This window comes from Oryzias latipes, chromosome 11, assembly GCF_002234675.1.
Source record: "Oryzias latipes chromosome 11, ASM223467v1".
Classification (NCBI taxonomy): Eukaryota; Metazoa; Chordata; class Actinopteri; order Beloniformes; family Adrianichthyidae; genus Oryzias; species Oryzias latipes.
The window spans coordinates 22,109,566-22,133,513 of record NC_019869.2 but is presented as its reverse complement, the minus strand read 5'-3'; the positions used below and the strand labels follow the sequence as shown (position 1 = coordinate 22,133,513).

At 39.2% G+C, this 23,948-nt stretch overlaps 1 protein-coding gene across 35 annotated transcripts in view; it reads left to right on the top strand.

The window, feature by feature from the left end:
- clasp2 (cytoplasmic linker associated protein 2) overlaps window positions 1-23,948 on the top strand; it is a 52,584-nt gene that overhangs the window by 2,585 nt on the left and 26,051 nt on the right. For 31 of the 35 annotated variants that reach the window (XM_023960112.1, XM_023960114.1, XM_023960111.1 and 28 more), the window contains exons 2-8: window positions 865-943; window positions 5,756-5,859; window positions 6,311-6,402; window positions 7,975-8,050; window positions 9,188-9,285; window positions 12,846-12,916; window positions 21,576-21,713. In XM_023960112.1, the coding sequence (XP_023815880.1) occupies window positions 865-943; window positions 5,756-5,859; window positions 6,311-6,402; window positions 7,975-8,050; window positions 9,188-9,285; window positions 12,846-12,916; window positions 21,576-21,713 (658 nt within the window). Of the gene's footprint in view, window positions 1-864; window positions 944-5,755; window positions 5,860-6,310; window positions 6,403-7,974; window positions 8,051-9,187; window positions 9,286-12,033; window positions 12,348-12,845; window positions 12,917-20,601; window positions 20,788-21,575; window positions 21,714-23,948 lie in introns of those variants that run through there. The other 4 variants (XM_023960121.1, XM_023960119.1, XM_023960120.1 and 1 more) reach the window with 4 other exon arrangements.

Sequence of the window (23,948 nt, the reverse complement as noted above, 5' to 3'; positions counted from 1 at the left end):
TACTCTAAGCTTTTCATTTTGACTAAAATAGGAGAAAAATCTGCATTCTGGTTCTTTTTCCAATTCTGGACAAAGTCTGGCGTGTAATCTTTAAATGATTTTTTTGGGGGGGGGGGTGTTCACTTTTACCGCAGTTCTGCCAACAAAAACATTCCAGGAGCGCAGCACAGCGCAGGGATGTGATTTTAATCAAATACACAGCAGGGGAGAAAAAACAACTTTCTGGCTAAAAGATTTAAATTCCTTCCAAGTTAGATTATGACAAGCCAGTTTTGATTCTAAGACTACAGAAAGTGACAAGTTATTTAAGTCTACATCTTATCTGAGCTTTTATGAGTCAACCAGTATGGTTTCTGTTTAAGTTAACTTTTAGAATTTACTTTATGTTTGCCTTTAAAAACATGTGTTTTTCACTGAACTTGTTCAGTACTAACCTCTGATAATAATCAGTTTAGACGAAGAAAAGAAAAATGATGACAAAAATGAAAGCTGGATCACCTGAATGATAACTTCAAACCTTAAGAAATGGAGTAGATTATGGAACAAATTACTGTTTGTTTATTATTATTATTAGTTGTATTTGTTCTCATCTCGTGTTAACGTGCTAATATAAAAGGAGCAGATGTAAGATTGTTTTCTTGCGTCTCCTTTTGTTCGTAGCTTGTTTTATTTTGAAATATCTATTGTAGTTAAGTTTGCATGAAAAAGAAACAAACATGTTGGGTCACTTTCAAATCTGTTATCAATAACAAGTTTGCAATACTGTTTTCTAAAAAAGTTTATGCTTTTTAAACATTTTTTAGCCTTTGACCTTTCCTGTGCATGACTGTAACTTTTGCCTGCCTTTATGCCTTTATGTCCTAGGTGGCGCTATTGGGGATCGACATCTGTGGTGCGTTTGTGGATCGTTTGGGAGAGCGGTTCAAAGGATACTTTGGCACAGGTGAGATTCCGCAACTCTACTCCGTTTTGATTACCTTCTTGGGGTTATTGTCTTTTATAAGTGTAATATCTTCTTTGTCATTATATGCTTATTCTTTACATATAAAACCAGAATTTGTGCTTTATGATAGATTAGTCCTTCCTCAATGAATAGTAGGTAATTTACTGTACTTTTTTCATTCAGTTAGACGATTCTTTTAATAGTTATGAATGAAAATTTCACCTTTTAGCTCAGTTTGACACACTAGGAATGGAAAAAGTCTTTTGAATCAAAATTTGACAAACGAATCAATATTTAATTATGAATGGAATTGGTAAATGGTATTTGGCGTATACATATATAGTGCTTTTCTACCCTCTTTCAAAGGCCCAAAGCGCTTTACAGTCACAGTCCCATTCAACCATGCACACACACACACATTCACACACTGAGAACTTGTGGCTTAAAATTGAGCTGATTCTATAGTTCAACAATCAAACTATTAACTGTATAACTGTATTGGCAAGAGTCTGGCAATAAAATAAACATCCCGATACGGGTCTCATGATGCGTATCTCGATATTGTACCGGAACACAGAAAAAAGCCTCTACCTGAATATCAATACACCTTTTGCTGTAAAAAATGTTGACAATAATACTCTAAAAGTATGATTGAGTAAATAAAGTGCTGTTTATTTTCAACATTGCTTTAATGTAGTTTCTCCAGAAGTTTTAAACGGTTCAGGAGCCTTAATGGTGCTTTAAAAATGAAGCTAGTTCTTTCCAGAAACAATAAAGTGTGATGAGGCAGCATGACAGAGTGGAGGAGATGCTTTAATGTGGCTAAGATGCTTTGTTTCCACTGCACTGCAGCTGCAGCTCTGTTTTCTCACATATGGAAGTAAACACAGATTTCACCGCTCATCGCCACGACGTTGGCCTTTTTTCAGAGCTTTGTACAAATCACTCTGATCCATCAGGACGCTGAACTAGAATCTATTGCTGTGAGGTTTTTGCAGAACTTTGGCCCGCTTTGTGGTTAGCATTTTGGCTGAAGCTCTGTGCATTAGACGTTCAGCTGCAGTGCTTCACTTGCTCTTATCTGAGCCCGCTACAAAGCACAGCAAGCCATGTTTTTATCTGATACTGGCAGCAACATGGCACAGAGCTTCGGTGCGCTACCCATCCTAAGTTAAACCTAAGTAGTGCATGTCTCATAACAACAAAACAAGCTGCTTCTCGCTGAGATCTTGTAGTTGTTTGGTGCGGTGTAGACCTGCTCAAAGAGGCTCCAACTAGCGGTAGAAGGTTTAAGTGGAAAAAAAGAGTCAGAGGCTGAAGGACGTTCATAAATAATTCAATAAATATTGTCCTTACAGCATTTCGAATCGATACAATTATTAATGAAATTTCGGGATATGTTTGATTTTTCCGCACACTCCTACTAAAGATCCCAGCCTCTTAGTCACACGCTGCTAGAAACTTTCCTGTCAGTTGAACTAAATGGGATCTTCCTACACCAATGGCTTTTGTTATCAGATCACTCAGCTTAGTAGCGAAACAAAACATCTTGGCTCCAAAAAGCAAATATTGTTATGTAAGAAAACACTGTGGTATCTATACTGCCTGTACTCTAGATTTTTTGTTAAATACAAATGAGGAACTCTGATTTAGCCTGTAAAGTACCATTCCGATCATCTTTTGAGTTCTTGTAAAAGCATGATCTGGAGCCCGTGACCTGACATGGGTAACAAACAAAAAAAAAATCATTATTTGTTCCCACGAAATAATAATTCACGTGAAAAGTCATTCCTAAACACAGAGATGAGTAATACTTGGATTTACAGCAGATACTTTCACATTTCTGTCTGTGTGTATCTCACTATAATGCATGGAAGACACGGAGGATGTTTAGAGATCAGATGTATTTATTTTAAAAAGCTCTAAAAAAGCTTCGGTAATCATGTTTCCATGTCTGCGGTTCATTCCCATCCCGGTACGCTCTCCAGCCGGCCGCGGAGCTCGTTTGCTTGTCATGCCGGTCGGACATGAAATAATAAAATTCAGGACGTACTGAGGTAAATTTTTTTTTTTTATCAACATACTCGTTAGCAGTCACTTTACATCTGAAGGCTACATGCTTCGTACATTTCCCATCATGCATCACACATATCCCATAATGCATCTCGACCAATCAACGCGTCACTGTAGCTGAGGTGCATTCAAATACAACAGGATAAATGTATATCAGAATATTACATGCGGAAGCAGCAAGCCATCTGTGTTTATGAATGACTTATGGATAATTTTTTCGTGGGAACAATTTTTTTTCTTTTACCCGTGTCAGGTCACAGGCTCTGTATGATCATGCTATTTTTAGCCCAAAACAACGGTGTCGTTTTGTAGGACATAGTTTTTGCAGAGTGGCAGTAATTTGTCGGAAAAGTTGTGGGCAGGCGGGGTTGTTGGCGCAGAGCAACTCCGCCCCCCCTTCCCCTTCCTGTTCCTGAGAGCTCGGAGATGAGCAGGGGAGCTGCTCATCACAAAAACAATCTTTTACCAACTGCATTTTTTTGTCTGATCCTGATTCACAACATTTTGAATGAAGAAATACTCAAAGGCAGCTTTAAGCGTAATTTTCTTTGTAAATGTCCTCCATCCAAATGCCACAACAACGTATTAAAACACCATAAACAATTTCCTCTGAGTGGTTCTTTAACTTGGTGTGATCTCGTTAAATAATAAAAAGGTTTCAAAAGGAGCATCTTCCTTTTGAAAATGTATGTTTTGCATTTCTGTAGAATCAAGTTTGTTGCCACCGATGAGTAGTTTATTATCAACTGTTTTAGGCAGCTACTGTACAAAATGAGCTCCTTTCATCCTTTTAAGTTCCAAGTGTTATGTAAAAACCACCAAATGCATGATGATGTTTGTTTTTGTGTCTTAAGGGTGACTGGTTACACGAGCAGCTCTTAGGTGTTCATACGGAGAGCTTTCTCTGACCCTGTTTCTGCTTTCTGGTTCTTCTCAGAACCACCACACCTTCTCTACTTAAGCTCTACTGTAGCCTGGTATAAATTCTCCCAACGCCACGCCTTTCACTAATGAGCTGTGAGATGGAACCTCGCATTGTATTTCTTGCTGTGTGTTGTATCTGTGCCAGCCCTCGAGTGTGCCCGCCGACCGTGTCAACAGCTGTCGTTGTCCGCCAGACCGAATCTCGTCAAGAGCAAACGCGCAGAGCCCTCCAGCGCAGCAGTGGCATAACCCAACTCAGCAGGCAGTGTAGTGTACCAGCACACACTCAATTGTGTGTGTGTGTGTAGGTGCTGCTCTCACTTTAAAGGGCAGACCTCGTCTGATGATGAGGAAGAAGCTGGGGGGGTTGACTTTGATGGTGAAACAATCGTTGCTGGTTCTGGTTCTTTCAGTCTCCTCACGGCCTCCATCCCCGCTATCACACTCACCCTCTCACACATGGGTGGGAGGAAGATGAGATCATTCAGGCTGAGTGATTCTATCGATCCACAGGGCTGGCGTATTGCACAGGGCTACAGAAATTGCCCCGTGTGAGCTCAGGTTTGCAAACGCCATTAGACTGTGAACTGCTGGACATTCTGATATTTGATACCCTTGTGTTAGGTTGAGATGGAGGTGAAGCCGTCAGACCGAAGGGCTGCCGCCTAACTTAGATTTACAAAATCAAAGTTATGAATGGGTCTAATTCTTCAATTCTTGTTAGATTTGCTCTTTTTTTTCTAAATGTGTCATTATGTGGAACAATGAACCTCTGTCGTATTCCTGTTGGATGACATTGTCCTTGTTGCTAAGACGACAGGCTGTTATGGTTGCAAACAGATGCTCTTCAGCACACAGGAAAAGGATGGATGACATCACAGCGTTTCTCTGCTGATGTTTCCGAGCTGGAATGTAGGTGGGAGCTGTCGCTCCTGCCCTCCTTTGTTTGTTGATGCTTGATCTCTGTGTGTGAATGTCAAAAGGGACGTTGGAGTGTGGCTCGGCAACGAAAGTTTTCTAGAAACGAAGCCCACTTTCATCAGACTTCCAGTGCCCTGTTTTTGTTGAGAAGCTTTAAATTTGTCTTACAAATAAGACTTAAAATGGGTTCTCAACTTTATTTAATAAGCCCAACAGGAGTAATGATCTGCAGCTACTTATGGAGAGTATTTTACAAAAATATTACAAGACATAATAAATATTTTTGAAGACTGATAGTGCTAAAAGATTCAGCATTTTAGCTTTAGTGTATTTTTGTTGTGGATTATCTTATTTTTCCCATGAAGCTTCACAGAATTTCAACTATTTATTTCTGAAAGTAAAACATATTGACAACTTTTATTTTGAAGGCCTCATTTAACATTGATTTAGATTAATATTAAAATTAAGATTTCCTGTTTGGTGATTATAGTGCACCAAGTTTTGGTTTTCTGTTTAAGGGCCTTTCTGACCTAAAGGAAACTGACAAGAAACTTACATTTATTTTGGATCTGGTTCCTTTTTTTCCTGTCCTCTTTTTCCTCCTCGTTTCTTAGTTCAAGCTTTAACCTTCACTTTTCCTTTTCTTTTTTTTACATTTTATGTCTGATATCCCACATACAAACTTGCGCTTGTATCTTTGCAGAGACTTTGAAATGACTCCTTTTGAGGTCAGTCGTCAGTAATCATTTGGTACTTAAATCCAGTAGAGATTTGGAGGCACGTGGCCTCGTTTTTGCCTGATTTACATGGGTGCGGACTGAGCACTGGTTGTAGATTGACTCTCATACTCACCCCCCGCCTTCTTCGTCTTGTTTTCTTTTTTCTTGTTTGCAGTCTTGCCAGCTCTGGTAGATCGGCTGGGTGATGGGAAGGACCAGGTCAGGGAGAACAGCCAAGCTCTGATCCTTCGATGCATGGAGCAGACTGCGTCGCCCATGGTGAGAATCACACACAGGCTGTGGGGTTCAAATTCTTCCAGCCCCGCTCAACAAATCACCTCTATAAGACTTCTCCTTTTGCCACTCCTAATATGATAAATAAAAAATACAGTTATGGTCTTCCTCTGTCATAAAAGCAATTTTTTTTTAAAACTGCTTAAAAAACTAGTTGCTTCCATTACAAAAAGAGCAGTTTTAGTTGAACACTGTTTATTGAAATACATTTATTTAGATGCTTCATGACAGGCATACTTTATATTCAATGCATCTAAATGCGTTTATTTGGCTCCCTCTTCTGGATATCAAAGGTATTGCATTTGCTGCATCTCCACAGATCCATGACCTCCCATGTGTTTTGTTATCTGCTGATCCTGATGACTGTTGTGACTCTCTTGGTACCTTCCCTCTGTTCCCTTCTTCTCACATTTTTGTCTTTGTCCTCCTCCTCCAGTACGTCTGGGAACGGTTGCTTCCTGGTTTTAAGCATAAAAATTTCCGCAGCCGGGAAGGAATCTGCTTTTGTCTCAGTGCCACGCTGAGCACGTGAGTAGCTTCTCCTTCACATGTTACGAACTTCCTGGGAAAGATGTGACGCTTTTCACAAATACTAATACGCCTACATCTGTTCAAAAATATACTTCTAGTCATTTCAAAACACGTGATTCAGAGTGCAGTCTTAGATTTACACCAGTGGCAAACAGGGGTGCTGTTTCCACCTTTCATGACCCACTTTCTTTCTTTCTGAAAGAAACACGCGTTCTCTGTCTCTCAAGATTAATCCTCTTAACTGTTTGGGCCGCTCTGCAGCACTTGTGAGACAAATTATCCCACTGTTTATGTCAGGTGGTGTTACAGTCCTCAGGCACACATGCTTACCTTTAAATAAAGGAGACTGTTCTCGTTCCCACCAGTGACTGTAGAAAGGATTCGTCGTCCCTGCAGGATCTCACGCGTACTAAAGATCACAGGATCTATTTTTATTTTTATTTTGCTTTAGTGTAGCTTAAAAGTTCATTTGTCGCTGTTTTGTTACTAAGATACGACGGAGTAACTGGGCCATCATGAAAGAAAAAAAAGAATAAATATATAAGAATACATTTTAACAATTATAATATATAATTTATAATATTAGTACAATTATGAGACAAGACTTTAAATGATGCGGAAATAGTCAAAAAAAAAGTCAACATTATTTTTAGAATTAAGTTGTACAATTAATAATAATAGAATAGTCAAAATTCTACTAGAAAAAAGTACCAGTAGTTCAATTATCAAGAAAAAGTCAGTTCCATTAGAATAAACCTCTAAAATTACGTGGGGGGGGGTGTCAAAACTTCACGAGAATTAAGTTGTAAAATTATGACAAAAATTAAAAATGTTAAGAGAATAAAGTACCAATATATAAAAACATTTTTTTTACAAGAATAAAGCTGTAAAATTATTTTTAAAATCATTTCTTCATTTTACAAGTCAAGAATGAAATAAATGATTCATGATGTGAAAAAAAAACATGCTTTTTTTTTTTAAACAATTTTTTTTAATTGAAAAAAAAACCCTGTAGATTGACCAAAAAAAGTGAGATGGTATTTCTCTGAATTATCTGCAACCTAAATTAAACATGTAATGTTAGATGGTCTTTGTATGAAACATTTGAAAACCTATATTTAACTTTTTATTTTTGAAAAACATTTTCCTATTAAAATGTATGACTTAATTTGTGTAAAACTTTGTTTCCTATCATTCTAAGACTTTATTCTAATATATTTGTTTATTTTTTTTTCTTTTGTGGTGATCTTAACACTACAATGACATGCAATAAACAGAATATTTTCTCTTAATTATGGTACTATTTGCGCTATTTTTAAAGCTCTGATTCACTAAAACTGTCAAAAGTTAAAGCTTTTTTGTCATAAATGTTTTTTTGTTTTTTTTATTAGATGCTTTTGTAAGTGGCCCAACAAATAACAGCCAAGGGTTTGGGGTTTAAACCCCTGACTGTATTTAAAAGGCCTCTGTGAAATAAAGGAAACAAACACTTTAACCAGATCAAAAGTGTAGAGTTTTTGTTGTTTAGTTCCATTGATGTTATCTTCTACAATCTTTATTTTCTTTCAGGTACGGAGCCCAATCCCTCAGTCTGAGCAAATTAGTTCCTCATCTCTGCTCCTTGACTGGAGACCAGAACCCACAGGTACGACGCTATGACTATTTTGCACTGACAGTGATTATTTGCCTGCATTTGTTCTAAGTTCACGAGTTCAGAGATTTCACTTTGGCCTAGAATTGTCAGCCATGACACTGAAATATTTAGGTCATTCCAATTTATTTAGGAATTTCTGCCCTCGGCATCCATTAAAAACATTAGTTGGAAACTTAAAATCTTTATACATGACTTCAAAATCCTATTTCCTTTACATTTAGAATGGTTATCTTGTGTTTCTTCCTTGAATCCATAGAATGATCCGTGGAAGAGGCTGTGATTTAGCCCTCAGGAAGCAGTGTGCTCGCCTGCTTCATAACACAGCTCTGTGATTATCCCCGTTAGCAGAGTAAATTGCCTTCCCCCACCTCCATGATGGTGCTGCCTCGTCCCACATCCAGTCTTTAACCCACACAAATGTCTCATGTGTGACAGAAACGCAGTGATTTAACCTCTAAGAAAAGCTGAAATCTGATTGTGTTTTCTTAAAGACCCACTTCAATGAAAACTGTGTTTTTAACATGTTCTTGTAGCATTTTTCTCATGATTGAGGACATTTATAAAGAAAATGAAGATTAAACTGTAATACTTTATTTAAATTGAATCAGGGGTTTACAAAAAAGCCTGTAGCAGTGACGCGGCTACTACAGTCTGCTGGCTATAAGCTTCCTGCTCCGATCCATTCCTGATGCATCCACTTGCAGACAAATAGATCCATGTACGTCTTTGCTTTTCCTTGTCTGAGCTGGAATCTGGATCAAAACTGTATGGCTTATAGCTCCAATATTCCGCACCATTTTTGTTGCACTGCTAATGTTAGTTTGGGGTTGTGAGGGGCTGTAAACTAGTGGAAGGGAATGTAAACTGAAAGAGGATGGGAAATGGGGACAGGCTTACCCTGCACCACATCTCAGAACTACTGCTGCTCTGCAGAAACTGTCGTAGAAAACAACACAGTTTTTAGGATTTTGACAGATGCAGCATAATCATAATCGGAAAGAACACGGGTGACGCTTTAAACATAGATCAGTAGATGATTGGAGCTGGACTTTAAAACATTGTAATTGTAATCCTACAGACGATTTTCAGAAAAACACTGTCTGGAAAAATGTGTTTTCCTTCTTGCAGGTACGGGAGGCTGCAACAAACACGCTGGTGGATGTTTACCGCCATGTCGGCGACAGGGTGCGAGCCGACTTGGGGAAAAGAGGACTTCCAGCTCAGCGGTGAGCTTTTTGCTCGTTTCTGACAGGACTTTGACTAAACTGGTGCTCTTATTTTGTGTTTGTGCAACGCCTCTGTGTCCCGTGGCCTTGGCACTGAGTCTGTCCCAGTCCACACCATGCACCACCCGGCCTTTCACACACACACACAAGAGGGACTTTCTTCCAGAGCACAATGCTGACTGACTGAGGATGGAGGGCGGGGGCAGGCATTCAGGGGCACAAAGGCATTGCTTGGGGTGGCATGTTTCAGTAGTAAACCTGCTTCTTGGGATTCATTGAATGTTTCTGTTGCTGCCATGTTTACATGTGTAGTTTAGGGGGTTATTTGAAGCCCCTCCCCTTCATTCCTGTCTGTTTTATTTAAAACTCAAGCAGCAGCGTCGGTGAATCATGCATCTGTGAATGCTGGCTGCTTCCATGCGTCATGTGTTGAACATATTAGCCCAATCTGTGGTCTTCGTAAACACGCTTCCTCTATTTAATGTCTGTCTTTTTTATTTTATTTGAAAGGATAAAAAAGGCCCCATTACTACAATTTTTTTTAAATATTAAACAATATTATTCTAGTATATATACTAAAAATTGCTTAAACATGCACACAACCCAAAATAAAGTAAAATCCGTGACTAAATACTGAAAACGTCCCTTCGGATTTGATCAATGATCAGTCAGTTTCAATGTTTTGTTTAGGAATGAGTTGAATGTCTGCATATGTTCTGTGGTAGTGCGTCTCTGCTGAGTGGATTTTAAGGCTGCTGCCATTCTGGGTCTTAATGTTTGACTGACTAGGTCACATACCAACGTGGGAACCCACATCAGATGATTAAGGGGGGAAATTATGATTTATGAGAAAAGGGAAAAATAAAAAATCTACCTTCTTTGTGAATATTGTTGATCTGAATTTGACAAATAAGACCCCAGGCCCATTTTTCCCTAAAAAGAAAATGTTGAAGGATATAGCACAGACCAAGTGGAGCACAGAATGATGACACTGATGTCACCACCATGGGTTTTCACGGGTTAAAAAGGAAATGACTGCGCTTCGCTGAAAAAGGGGTCGTGAATGCAAAGGAGCTGAATAGTCTGAGACTCAACAGGTTCATACATGAACAAAGATGTAAGTTGGTAAATTGATAGAGGAGCTTTAACGTTGAAAGGTTAATCAGCATGGGGATTTCTTGTTGAATGATGGTGTTTTTTGAGTTTTTGAATTGACTTTGTGATTTGGTTCTGCTGGCTATCAGTGGCTTCTTTCTTTCTCCACACTGCAAAAGCTGACTCTCAAGAAAGCAAAAAGGCCCCTGTATCAAGAAAAATGGTCTTCTATCAACAAAAGATCTACCTTTGTTCATTTCAAATCCCTACTTGTACAACAAATGGAGCCCTTTTATGTCAGATGCCCACCTCTCATGTACATATGAGTCACTTGGAGTGGAATTTAAGTTGTGTTGAATTTTATTTAAACAAAACTGTTGGAGTAACATGGAAATGATGTATATGTTGTTTTTTGTTTAGCTATCTGTGCATGTATCGCAAGTCATTCCGTCATTGCAATATTGTTTACTAATTTTGCATATTGCGAGTTTTCCTAATTTCGTGCAGCGGGTATTTGACCCTGGGTCAGGAACTCGCCAAACAGGCTTTCTTGAACACGCTTTTATCATACGGTGTTCACACAGGACTGTCGTGACCTGATACTAGCGCATGTACTGACTTTTGGAAGAGACTTGGTGCGAAATGTTCAAGCGGTACAAATCTGGTGAAACTTATGTAGGCTTTTTCTTTCACAGCTCTATTCCGATAAATTACTTAAAGACTTTGCGTCATATAATTCCGGCCGGGCACAAACCACAGACATTCATTTTCTCTTCTATGATCAAGTTGGCACTTCCATGAATTGAAAGAGGCTCCATCTATACGCTACTACCAAGTCAGAGTCCCTGATTGGTCAAAGTTCAACTCATTTAACTTTCAATTCAATGGCCGCATATTTTGTGCATAGAGCCCGAAAACTGACTTAAAAACTTACGTAGTAATGCATGAACAGGAGAGTTTTGAGGGCAGAAGCCCCAAACCCACATTTCCGTGGGATTACAAAGACTTTACACTGAAAATGGTCGCTTGAACGCGCAGTGTCGAGCCCGGTGTGAACGTACTTACTTGCATTGGAAGTGGAATTAAGAGCATTTTGTCTGTTTTTCCTGTAACTCCTAAAATTAAGACTACACGTTGGATCACCATGACTCCAAATTTTCCTACTAAACGGGATCTTGGACATTTGAAACCTCCCACTTAGATGTAAAAACAGGGTGACCCTTTTACGATGAGTGCTATAAATAAAGCCAAATCTGGAGAATAGAGCAGGAAATGTGAGGAATGGGTTAGAAGAGAAGATCATGGGAGGGGGTAGACCAGTCTGTTTCTGTGCAGCCCCTCCCCCTCTGATGAGTATGCATGTCTGGATAGAGGAGAGAGGTTATGTAAAGGGTAACTGAATCTCTTTGCTGACTGTCACAAAACGTGACTTTCCCCAAGCAGATGCAAACACTTTTTTTTTTTTTTTTTTTTTAAAGATTGAACTCCCTTTTTGCTGTATTTTTCTCCATATGTATGATCTGTAAACATGCAAAAGTGGGCGGTGCTTCGACGCATGTCTGTATCATGCTCTGGTCTCCTGCTGCTCGGCTCCCCCTCCCTCCTTCCTTCTCTCTTCTTGTCTTTTTTTTCCCCTCCCTCCCTCCCTCTCTGTGCCACTGCACCATGTTGGATACGAGGAGCCGAGGGCAGCCGAGGGACCGGAGTGTCAGTAGCAACGCAGCAATGCTCGCAAAAACCCCATCGACCCGTGCGCCGGGAACCCTGAAGCCAGCGGGAAGCAGAAACTGAAGGGTCAGAGAATTTTCCCGAGCCACACAGACGAGCAGCATGCAAATGAGAGGCAGCACGTGAAAAACGCTGCACTTCTAAACTGCCAGATGCACCACTAATCACCACTTATCCGGAGCTGCTTAGTTGTTTGGTGGTTAAAGGTCAACCGTCGGAAAAGAATCAGGGGAAGGCAGGTAGAGAGCAGAGATTTGTTGTATTTTTTTCAACAGGGGGAGTTGTTTTGGCGGCATTGATGTCCATGAAGGAGACAGTCGTGCACAGCAGAGGACATGGCATTTCTTTGTTGTTGTTTTGATGCGCCGATTTCTACATCCGACATGTTCTATTGGGATTTATTTGCTAGAAGCTATGATTTTGATCGTGAGCGCTCTCAAGTTTTCTCCCTCCCTGCTCATTTTATCGCATAATTCCACGTGATGGTGTGTTAAATGCCGGACTGAGTGTTTGGAGGTTTCTCCTCGGGGTGCTGCTTCATACGTGTGTGTGTCTGTGAGTAAGGACACACCCACCTTTCCCCTGTCTGTTCACATGTTGCTGCTCCCTTAAAAAAAGAAAAAAGATCCCAGCAGCACTTTGTTTCTGGGTCAACGCTGTAGGTCAAGTTGGAATTCTTCGGCAGACTTGTTTGTATGTATTTTTGCCCTGACTCTGTCCTCTCTCTGTCTTTCTAGGTTACAGGCGATATTTGCTCGGTTTGATGAAGCCCTGAATTCAGGAAACATGGCTCTCAGCCCCAGTCACGGTCAGTCCTTCTTCTTCTTTTTTCCTGTATTGAGGAAATGTTAAGATTTTTTTTTTTTACTTTAATCTCTTGTTTAATGTCAGAGTGGTATGTGGGCTGATGGGGTAATAGGGGTGGGTGGGGCCTGCCCATGTCCACTTTGGCATATGTTCCCGTGGTTGGATCTGCCTGTTGCTATGAATCCCCGTAAGAGGGCCTAACAGGATTAATGGTTTAGTGTGTTTGTGTGAGTGTGTGTTTTGTCGTACTGCTCTTTTTTTTTTGTGTGCTGTGAGCTAAATTCTCTGCAAACGTCTGAGTTTCTGCAGTGGTTTTTAATCAAGTGGGAAAAGCTCAAATTTCAAAGATGACTAATAACAAAGCTACAAATGTAAGAACCTTCACACAGAACTGAAAACAAAGATGTGGTTGCGAATAATATAAGTTAAAATGATATTTTGTTTTTACTTTTCCTGTCCTTGTTGTAACATTTCTTTATTTTTGTGAGGAAACTGGAAATTGTAAACAGGACTGTAATATAGGTAAACTAGGTTCATTCCATCTCAGTTTCCTGCACACAGAAATGAATGAATAATGACTCAGAGACAATACTTAGCTTTAGTGGTAGTTTTACTCCGCACAAGAAGCACAGATTTGTACGAAGGGTTACAGACAGATGAACAGGCTGCTGCATCAAAGTCCGAAAAAAGAAAACAGGAAAATGGGCTTGGTATATAAACCCTGCATTTGCATATTCAGAAGATCATCCGATGGACACTGGTGTGAAAATCACACCCACAGGTTGTTGCAGGTTAGATGCTCGAAGGTCAGGGAGCTTCAAGTGTCAGATCTCTCTGAGGTTATCACAGACATTTACCAGAGCACAAACACCAGCACACACAAAAAGGAAAAAGGGGGGATGAGGAATATTATGAGACAATATTCTTGGTTGTGCTTTCTTCAAATGTAATATAATTTTGAGATGATAATACATAATGAATCAAGTTTAGACCATTAGTGTAATAAAAGTAAAAGTTGGTGTAATAAAAAGTAAAAGGGAGTTTCTAACTATTCTGTTTCTAATTATTCTTAACAATTTTCATCACCTAACCTTTTTGGTGGTACGTTAACAGCTCTAGATCTCTTTTTACGTCGGCTTAAACTTTCTAGCTCTATTTCTCCTGTCATTTTGTCCTGATCAGCTGGGATTTGTGTGGGTCCGTCTGACTCTGTAAGTGGAAAGTTGTACCTGCACAATATGAGGAAAACCCGTGTTTTGTGATTTTAGTGAGCAATATTGCAATGATGATATCCTAGAAAGGGACAGAATGGATTAAAAAATCCGGGCGGGGGGGTGATATAACCTGCGGTACATGAACATATAGAAAAACATTATTTCCATTTCACTGCAACAGTTTAATTTAAATTGGTCATCATAACTTAAATTAGACTCCAGGTGAGCCTGGTCAACATAGGAGGTGAACATCTAACATAAAAGGGCTCCATCTGATTGGTCAACTACATGAACGGGTCCAGATTAGTCAAATGCATAAATGGATTTATTTGATCCGTGAAATACTTCACGCTGCCATAAGATTGTTTTAGCACATTTATGGTAACAATTTATTGCAATTTTCCCCCCTCTTTTGCGATATGCGTATCCCACAGCTTGATATTGGGATAACGATAATTTTGCGATTTATTGTGCAAGCCTAGTTGTACCTATTTCCAGCTTTCACTTGCAAAGAAACTGTCCGCATGTTTGCTTTCTTAGCCATTTATTTGACGGAAAACATGAAATTGTTTTGCTTGTTTATGGCTTTGCTGACGTTGTCCTCCATGACGGCAGATGGATTTAGGCAATTGTCCTTTTTTCAACTCGCGCTGCAGTTGGGTTAAAGCAGTTGAAGGTTCATGCAAAGCATTATGTGGAGCATTATGAAGAGACATTGATCTCACTCATATATTAAATTAATTCACTATTATAGCTACAGTCATTTTTGTAACAATTTATCTTCCTTCTGTACAAATGCTTTCTTTCTAAAGTAATGTTGTTCTTGGGCCTCTTGGATTATATATGTTGATCTCCTGAAGCAGTGTAAGGAAACATAAAAATACCTGAAGATTGTAATTAGAGGATTGCTCATCTTTAAAGTTCTGTCATGACTTCACACAGACATAATATCAGCGCTATGACATCCCTGTCTGTTTACCTCACTGCTATGGACCCTTTAGATATTCCTGCCCCTTTCACAGTAAGATAGAAAGAAGAGGAAGAATAACAAACACAAACAAAAAAACAAAAAACTCATTAAGTAAATGAAAACAAACGTTTCAGGCGTCAGTCATTCTGTGCTGGAAGTCTTCAAATTGAATATTGCGCTTTCCTGTTGACATTTGCTTTACTCTGAAAGTCTAGACTCTAGTGTGTGGTTAGTTTTTGTTGGTCCATCAGTTGTGGTTTTGGAGTGGGAGGGAGTCTGTGGCCCGGTTGGACCAGGGAACTTTCCCTGCTTCCATCCTGCAGTACTTGAGATGGCCTCCAGGCAGCACCCCCTGTGACTCTCCACAAGTGGTAATAGGTGGATAGATAATCGTTATCCATAACTAGGCCTGCACAATAAATCGGAAATTTATCGTTGTTGCAATATCCAGCTGTGCTATACGCATATCGCAAAACAATCTTATGGCAGCTTGATATTTAACAAATCAAATAAATCTCTTCATGCATTTGAGCAATCGGATGGCCGCCTTCACATTGTTGACCAATTGGATGGAGCCCTTTTATGTTAGATGTTCGCCTCCTATATAGACTAGGGTTAACTGTTATTGAAATTAAGCAGGTAAATGGAAATTATGTTTTTGTTTTGCTATTTGTTCATGTATCGCGAGTTATACAGTTATCGCAATCTTGATCACTAATATCGCGAGATTTCTTCATATCGTGCAGCCCTACTAGTCATCAATATCGCGATAACAGTATGATGGCGACACACAAACAAATGGCAAAACAAAAACAAAACAAAAAACACCCAATACATCATCATGACTCTCGTCTACATAGGAGGCGTGTATTTTACATGAAATGGCTGAATTCGATTGGTCGACACTGCGAAAGACTCCAGACTCCGTCCAATTGGCCTAATTTGCAAAGGGCTTTATTTGATTCATGAAATATTTTAACCTGGCATGAGATTGTTTTAGTGTTGGTGTAAATATTTAAGGTGGCCATTTATTGCGGTTTAGGCCTTCTTTTGCAATCGGTGTGTCATACAGGCAAATATCACGATGACGGTACATTTGTGAATTATTGTGCAGGCCTAATATTTACATCTGTTGACTGAAATCTCTTAAATCCGCTGAGTCACAGATCCATCCTGCTAATAGAAGAACAGAGATGAAAGAAATAAAACATGAAGACTATAGGACTGAACAATGAAATGATGAAAGACAACTGAAATAATTCATTTAACAGGCTGCAGTTGCGGATGACGCTGGTGTGGAGGGTTCACATCTGTGCATGGCTGCTTAATCTCATCTGGTTGAGGATTTTGGCGCCCCGACAAAACCTTGTCAGCACATGGTTTATGTTGACTGAAATCAGCTTAAACTCTCAGCACTTTCTCTGTAGTCCTGTGGCTGGGATAAACGTTATTTAAATGGGTGGAAAGAAAACCGGAGTAAGCAACTTTGTTTCTGTGTATAAGTTGTTGAGTGTTTTATTTCATGAGTATCTATTCTGTTGCCTCAGCTTATTATTTAAAGGAAATGAAAAACATTGCTGTAGCTGGAGCCTGACAAACCCAGAATATCAGTCACTGTGACAAATCAGCTAAAAAAAACCCACAAATAAACAGTCAGAATTCTTATTTTTTATGCGCTAACTAGGGCTGCACGATATGAGGAAAACTCGCGATATGCGATATTGGTAATTAATATTGCGATAACGATATAAATTGCGGTATATAAACAAATAGCAAAAAAAACACAAAAACATCATATCCATTTCACTGCAACAAATTATATTCCAAATGACCCTTGTCGACGTAGGAGCCAAACATCAAACATAAAAGGGCTCATCTGATTGATCAACAGCGTAAACGGGTCCTTCTGATTAGTTAAATGCATAAAGGGATTTATTTCATTTGTTCAATATTTCAAGCTGCCATGAGATTGTTTTAGCACATTTAAGGTAATCATTTATTGCGATTTTTGCCGTCTTTTGCGGTATGCATATTGCACAGCTTGATGTCGCGATAACGATAAATTTGCGGTATATTGTGCAGGCCTAGCGCTAACCTATAATTTTGACAGGGTTTTTTTTCCCTTTATGTGGACATTTTTTGTATCCGTACTAAAAAAAGAAAAATGTCCACAGTTTTATATTTTTTTTAATATTTTAAATTAAGCATCAAATCAAATGATCATCTATTCAGTAAATTAGATAAATCCCATAAATGGAAAGCATGCCATTGTTAGCAAAACGCTCGTTTAATAAGGTCATTTGCATACTGATCGTCAGTAGCACCTTTTACAGTCTGCGTATTGATAGAACAGCAATGGCTGACCCACAAACAATGGCTGACCAGCTCGTTCTGCTCCAGTGCATCGCTGGCTGTGGACATGCAACCATGACCCTGTTTCATGGCTAGACTGGTTGCCATAGAAAAGCTTTTCTCTAAATTATGATGGTGTATCCCACTCCCCCGCTTTAAACTGGGACTCATATTGTGCTGCGGTGGATTTCTCCTTCTCCCTTGAATGAGATTGTTTTCTCTGAACTGGGCTGCAAATGCAGCAGTTTGCCTCCGTAGGGAAAATGGAATCAAAATCCTCTCATTTTCTTCTTTTTCCAAACCCTTCCCTGTCCCATACTACTTGCATAAGTCGCACATGATGGCTTTTGTGTCTCAAAATAAAAACTTGTAGCTGCAGTCACAGCTGATATCAATAAAACTTCTGAACTTCTTTTGGTTTATTGTTCTCAAGTAATCTTGTGCTACAAACGAACCAGTATTTACTCCCAGTGAGGCTTCAAAAAACACCACACTGTCAACAAATTTTTGGATTTCTGCTTTGCAATCCTCCCTATTCATCATTCTCCGTTACAGCTGATGTGAATGGAAGTTTTTGAAGCAGGAATGCAGATTTTGTTTTGACACCTCTTTCACTAAGAGGTTTATAATCAGTCTAAGGAACTAACTCAGACTGCTCTCTGCTCAAAACAAAAAACCAGTGACATCCCACTAATTCTCTTTCATGTATAAAACAGCAACATTTTTGAACCACCTATAACGATCGATGCAGGCGAAACAGTGCTGCCACCATGCAATAAAAACTGAGCCAATTGACTGATTTGTATGAACAAAAGAGCAATTATCTATATTTTTTCTTCTGAAGTCTTCCATCCTTTTGTGTTTATTTTTTCAGAAGAGCAATGATTCATAGTTTGAACCCACCTGCCTCCCATCTACTAGCCTTTTGATCTGAGCTTCTTCTGGTCCAAATGAAAGATTAACACAGCAGACTTTTATGTTGTGTTTTCATGGAAAATTGTCACTTCTCAATATTTTGACTTGAATTTTTTTCTCTCTTCTCTTTTGAAGAGGGAATATCTGCCTCTAGTTGCCATGGCAACACTGCCTGGTACATGCTGGGACTGCTATATCTGTGGGTTTATGTGTATCGGTGTCTATGTGCTGCAGACGGTCTTAAACTCTGAAATGTTTGCAATCACGTCGATGCTTTCTGTGATCCATGATTCTGTTTTACAAACTAAAATCTATATTCAAAAAAATAATCCCAATTTAAGGAATGAACAAACAGTATTTGAAAAAAAAAATTAATCCAGTCATTTGTTAATAAATTAAAGAGGATAATATCGGTTTATGATGAATCATTTTTTGCTGCACAGGTTGTCATGACAACAGCACGTGTGCAGTCCCTTCACTCTCAGATTTGCGAGCTCCATTGCTTTTTTTTGGATCTGCCCCTCCCTGTTGTCTTTGCCGTGCTTTTTCACAGAGAGAGACACGTATTCCCACGGGGTCTGACTAGACAAATGCAAAAGATGCTAATCATGGTAACAATGATGCTAATCAGTGCTCATGCTCTTGTAGCGAAACAGACTCTGGCTAAATTAACCCAGGATTTCATTTCAAAGCCATAAATTTGGGTTCTTCCTGTCCTCTTTGTGTTGTTGAACTACAGTGATATTGAACATTAAGGAGAGTTTTACTTAAATCTACTTATTTAAATATTCATAACTTTTTTTTAAATATCAAATATTTCATAGTAAAGAGAAGTTTTCCCTTCTTTTAATTATCTATTAAAAACATTTTTTAAATCCGGGCTGCAAATCAAATTCAGCAGTCTGGAAGACCACGTCTTATTCGAACTTTAATATCTTTAATATTTAATATTCCAGTCCATAAGACACAGAGATCCTTTAAGACCAACTCCAATGAAAATTATCGTTTTAACAAGATAGAGGACTTATATAAATTAATTTAAAATTAAAACAGCATGTCAGAGTATTTTTTATTCAAATTGGAATGAATTGAGAGAGGGGGAAAATAAATATTGTTTGGAAAAAGCTCCCTTTGGTGATACAGCAACTGAAATGGACGGGCCAAAGTCTCCCTGCTCCTCTCCATTCTGATGCATCCACTTGTAGACAAATAGACACAACCTCTTTGTTTTTCCTTATCTGAGACGGTGTCCGACTCCAAACTGTACCGCTGGATAGCTCCAATATTGCTCGCCATTTTTGTTGCACCGCTAATGTTAGCTTGGGGTGGTGAGGGGCAGTAAGCTAGCGGTGAGAGTATAAACAGAGGGATGATGGGAAATCTGCAAATTTTGGATGATCTCCTGGCACTCTGCAAAAACATGTCCTATATCTCATAATTAAGAGACCACAGGGAATAGTTTTACAATAGATGAAAAAATGATTAGAGTGGGACTTCAAATTTTTGAATCATTTAAGCACAACGCTTGTTATTTGAAAACTGATATAAAAAGCAGCCTATGCCATGTAGAATTCTTAGGTTGTAAAAACGGGGGGGAAAAAAACATCTGAGGTAAAACTTATAGAGTAGTCCTCGCTCACAAAGTCTTAATTTGGTCAGTTAAACTAGATAAATATTAAAAATAATGAAATATACCCCAAAAAAATCCTAACAAATTTTTTCAAGTGTCTGAATACATCTAGAAAATCTAGAAATGGCATTCTCTCCTAACTATTACAATTCTGGATGTAGAAAACAGTTGCACTACTTTTAGTTTTGCCTCTGAATCTTACTTTAATTAGTACAAAACTGTAACTACCCACAAACCTCAGTATGAATGACTACTTTTTAAAATAAAAGCACAATAGGGGGACAGGAGGTTGCGATGGTCTTCTGAGAGGTGGCGGTTTGGATGTAATAGGCACGTGTTGTTCATGATGAGTTCAGGTTCACCAATCTGCAGGGAACACAGCGAATCCCCGTTTGTATTCCTGAAGTGTCTGCTTGTATGCCGCTCCGCTGCTCTACCATCACGCACACACATACAGAGGCGGGCAGGCCGCCCTCCGCACTGGCTGCAACACTATGATGTCATCTGCCATCCGATTGGCTGTGAGGCTGCTCAGAGAAGGTGGAGAGAGGCTGAGAAAATAAGAGGGAAGGGATAGAAGACGGAGGAGTGAAAGAAAATGCCAACACTTTTTGGGTGGAGGGGCTTTTGGACAACGATGTGAGGAGTGTGTGCGCGCGCACTTTTGCACATGAAGTGTGGGTGAGGCCTGGGTATTTGTTTTGGGGTGCAACTTGCAGAAGACAGGGGCAACCTAGAACCACGCCCTCCCTGAAGCATGAGGAGACTTATCTGCCAGCGCATCTGTGACTGTGAGTGCACTGAATGGACTTGGGTGTGTTTGTGACGATATGAGATGTCAGTGTCAGTACCATATCCGGTTAACAATTGCTAAGCTACAGATGGTAGCGTGTGTATGCATGTGCATCAATGTGCGTCTGTATGTCACATGTATGTATACGTGAGTTGATGTACGACTCTGTCGTATAGGGTGGTGGCTTTAGTTCACTTCTTCATGCCTGACGGTCTGAGAAACCGGGGTGCAATTTGATTCTTTTGCCAGCGGTTTGATCTCCACGGTCGGCTGTATATGTGGGCGTGCGTGTTCTCACATTTTGCACCGATTTGTTGTGACTAAAATCTTAAGTGTCATTGCTAGCTTTGCAGCTCCGGCGATTTCTGCTGGCACGCACAAAGAGGTTTTAGGCTTCAGGGAGTGCGCTGTCACCAGTTGCGTTATTGGGCATCTTTATTTGTTAAGTGTCAGTGATCACTGATCCTAAATATGTGGGTGCTGCTTTTTTTTCTTCTGAAGCTGTGAAGTGTAATTTAATTGGTATTGATTAATCCTTTACTGACTTGGCCGTCTGTCTTTTTGTGCTTTGCCTTTTTTCTTGTCTCTAAAAGGGCAAAAATCCTTGCTTAAAAAATCCTACATAATTTTTTAAAAATAGTTTAGACCAGCTAATCATATTTTACTTTTATTAAATTTAAAATAGTACACCTATTTATAAACTGTATTCATGCAAATTACTTTTTCTCCAATTTTTAGCCAAATTTCATGGAGCTTTTTAACACAATATTTTTCTTTCCTGCACAGATCGTAGTTTCGATGACAACGACAGTGTGGAAGATCGCTCTTCCTCTGCTCAAGCCGCCTTTAAAGTTCCCAAAGTTCCCAAGAAGCCTGGAGAACCGTCTGCTGCACGCAGACCCAGCGCTACTGGCGGAAAGCTAGGTATTTTATTTCTTCTTTGTTTTTACAAAATGCACATATGCACTTTTTTTTTGTGCTTACAAGGGACAAGAATATGGCAAATTATTCAGTTTCTATGAAGCCTACTTCAATATAAAGCACTTTTTGTTTAACAGAATATTACAAATGTACAGGTCACACAAAAACATAAACATCATTCATCGCAGAAAATCCGTCAAAGCCAAAAATCCTCTTTGCCACAATTGACAAAATAATAAACCCAATCTCTGGCCCGCCCTCCACCTTTAGCAGTAAAACCTGTCAGGAGTTTGCAGTTCACTTTACCACTAAGATAGATGACATTAGATCATCTTTCTTACAGGGGAGGGAACAAAAACTCCCTGTTGATCTTTCCATTGTACGTCCTCCTATCAGTGAGAAAACGCTCAACAGTTTTGCCTTGATTGATGCTGCATTGATGTCCCAAATGAAAACAAAAACGTGTTCTCTTGATCCCATCCCCACCTCACTTTTTAAGTCAGTTTGGGAGAGTTGGGAGAAAACCTTTTGCAGCTCAACCAAGACAACTGAAGTCTTGGTAATCGGTTGTGAAGCTGAGAGGGATAGGGTTCAATTTTATCTGTCAACCAATTCTATGACTACATGTGACACAGTAAGGAACCTCCGTGTGATTCTAGAGGCAGATCTTAGCTTGACCAACATGTGAATCAACTAACTAAATCTGCATTTTACCATCTAAGGAATATCGCCAGAGTTAGACCATTTCTCTCTAGAGCCAGTGCTGAAATCTTAATTCATGCTTTTATTACATCAAGGATAGATTATTGTAATACCCTCCTTTCTGGGGTAAAGAAAACCACTCTTAATCGCCTGCAGCTAGTCCAGAACTCTGCTGCTCGCCTTTTAACGAGAACCAGGAAGAGGGAGCACATTACACCAATCTTAAAATCCCTGCACTGGCTCCCTGTCAGCTTCAGGGTTGATTTTAAGATTCTTTTAATAGTTTTTGAGAGTGTCCATGGTCTTAGTCCTTCTTTTATATCCGACTTGCTTTTAACTTATGAACCTCCCAGAGCCCTTAGGTCCTCAGGTGCAGGCCTGCTGAAGGTCCCCAGGGTCAGGACAAAAAACCACGGCGAGGCCTCGTTTAGATACTACGGGCCTCGTCTGTGGAACAGCCTACCTGAGGATGTGAGGGCCTCATCCACTGTTGAGCTTTTTAAAAAGAAATTAAAGACACATCTTTTTAAATCAGCATTTAATTAGATTTCATGTCATATCTTTTTTATTCTTCATTCTTTTATGTTTTATAATGTTTTATCACATAATTTTATCATTTTATTTGTTTAATCTAGAATTTTTACTCTTACATTTTTGGATTTTTTTATCACATACATATTTGTTTAATCTAGAAATTTTACTCTTACATCTTTGGATTTTTTATCACATACATATTTGTTTAATCTAGAAATTTTTGCTCTTATATTTTGTATGATATTTTAACACATATTTATTTGTTTCATGTCTTTTAGCCAAATTAGACTGTTTACTAGTGTTTTCTCACCCTTGGCTGGGGTGTTTGTGTCCATACTGACACCCCAGCCAATAGGAGGAGGACAGGGCAGACGGCACCTTCTGGGTTCTTTCTTCTTTAGCTTTTTTTTTCTTTTTTTTTTAGTCATTTCTATTTTACTTGTGTTTGTTTTTGTGTATTTTATTGCATGAATAGGGATTGGTGTTTTCTGCATTCTTGTTTGTTTTTATGTACATAACCTTGACCTGTTTTTTTACATGAAAGGTGCTATATAAATAGAATTACGGTAATTTGAACATAGTATGCACTTTTTCTACAATCACAGATAAATGAGCATCTCAGACTTGAATAGAGCAGAGGCTTAATTCACTTTCGTTTTTACCACGACAAATCTTATTTTGGGGATGAAAATTAAATCAAAGTACTGCTCTTTTTTTTCTTTTTTTCCATCTTTGGCTTGTTATGGTGTCATAAAGGAGAAATGTGCCTGAAACGCCATCCTGCTAGGCATCCACTCCATTCTTCAGAGCTGGAATTTTCCATACTGGGGTTTTGCTACTCTAACTCCCCATAGAGAACACCTGCATTGATAGATTCCTTTACCCTTCTACGTTGTTGGTTTACTTCAAACCTCTGAGCAGGCCAGTCCAGTTCCTTTGATCCCTATGCGCGTCTCCTCCCTGCTGAGGAGTTGTGGGAGATGGGCCCTCAGGGGGCTGTGA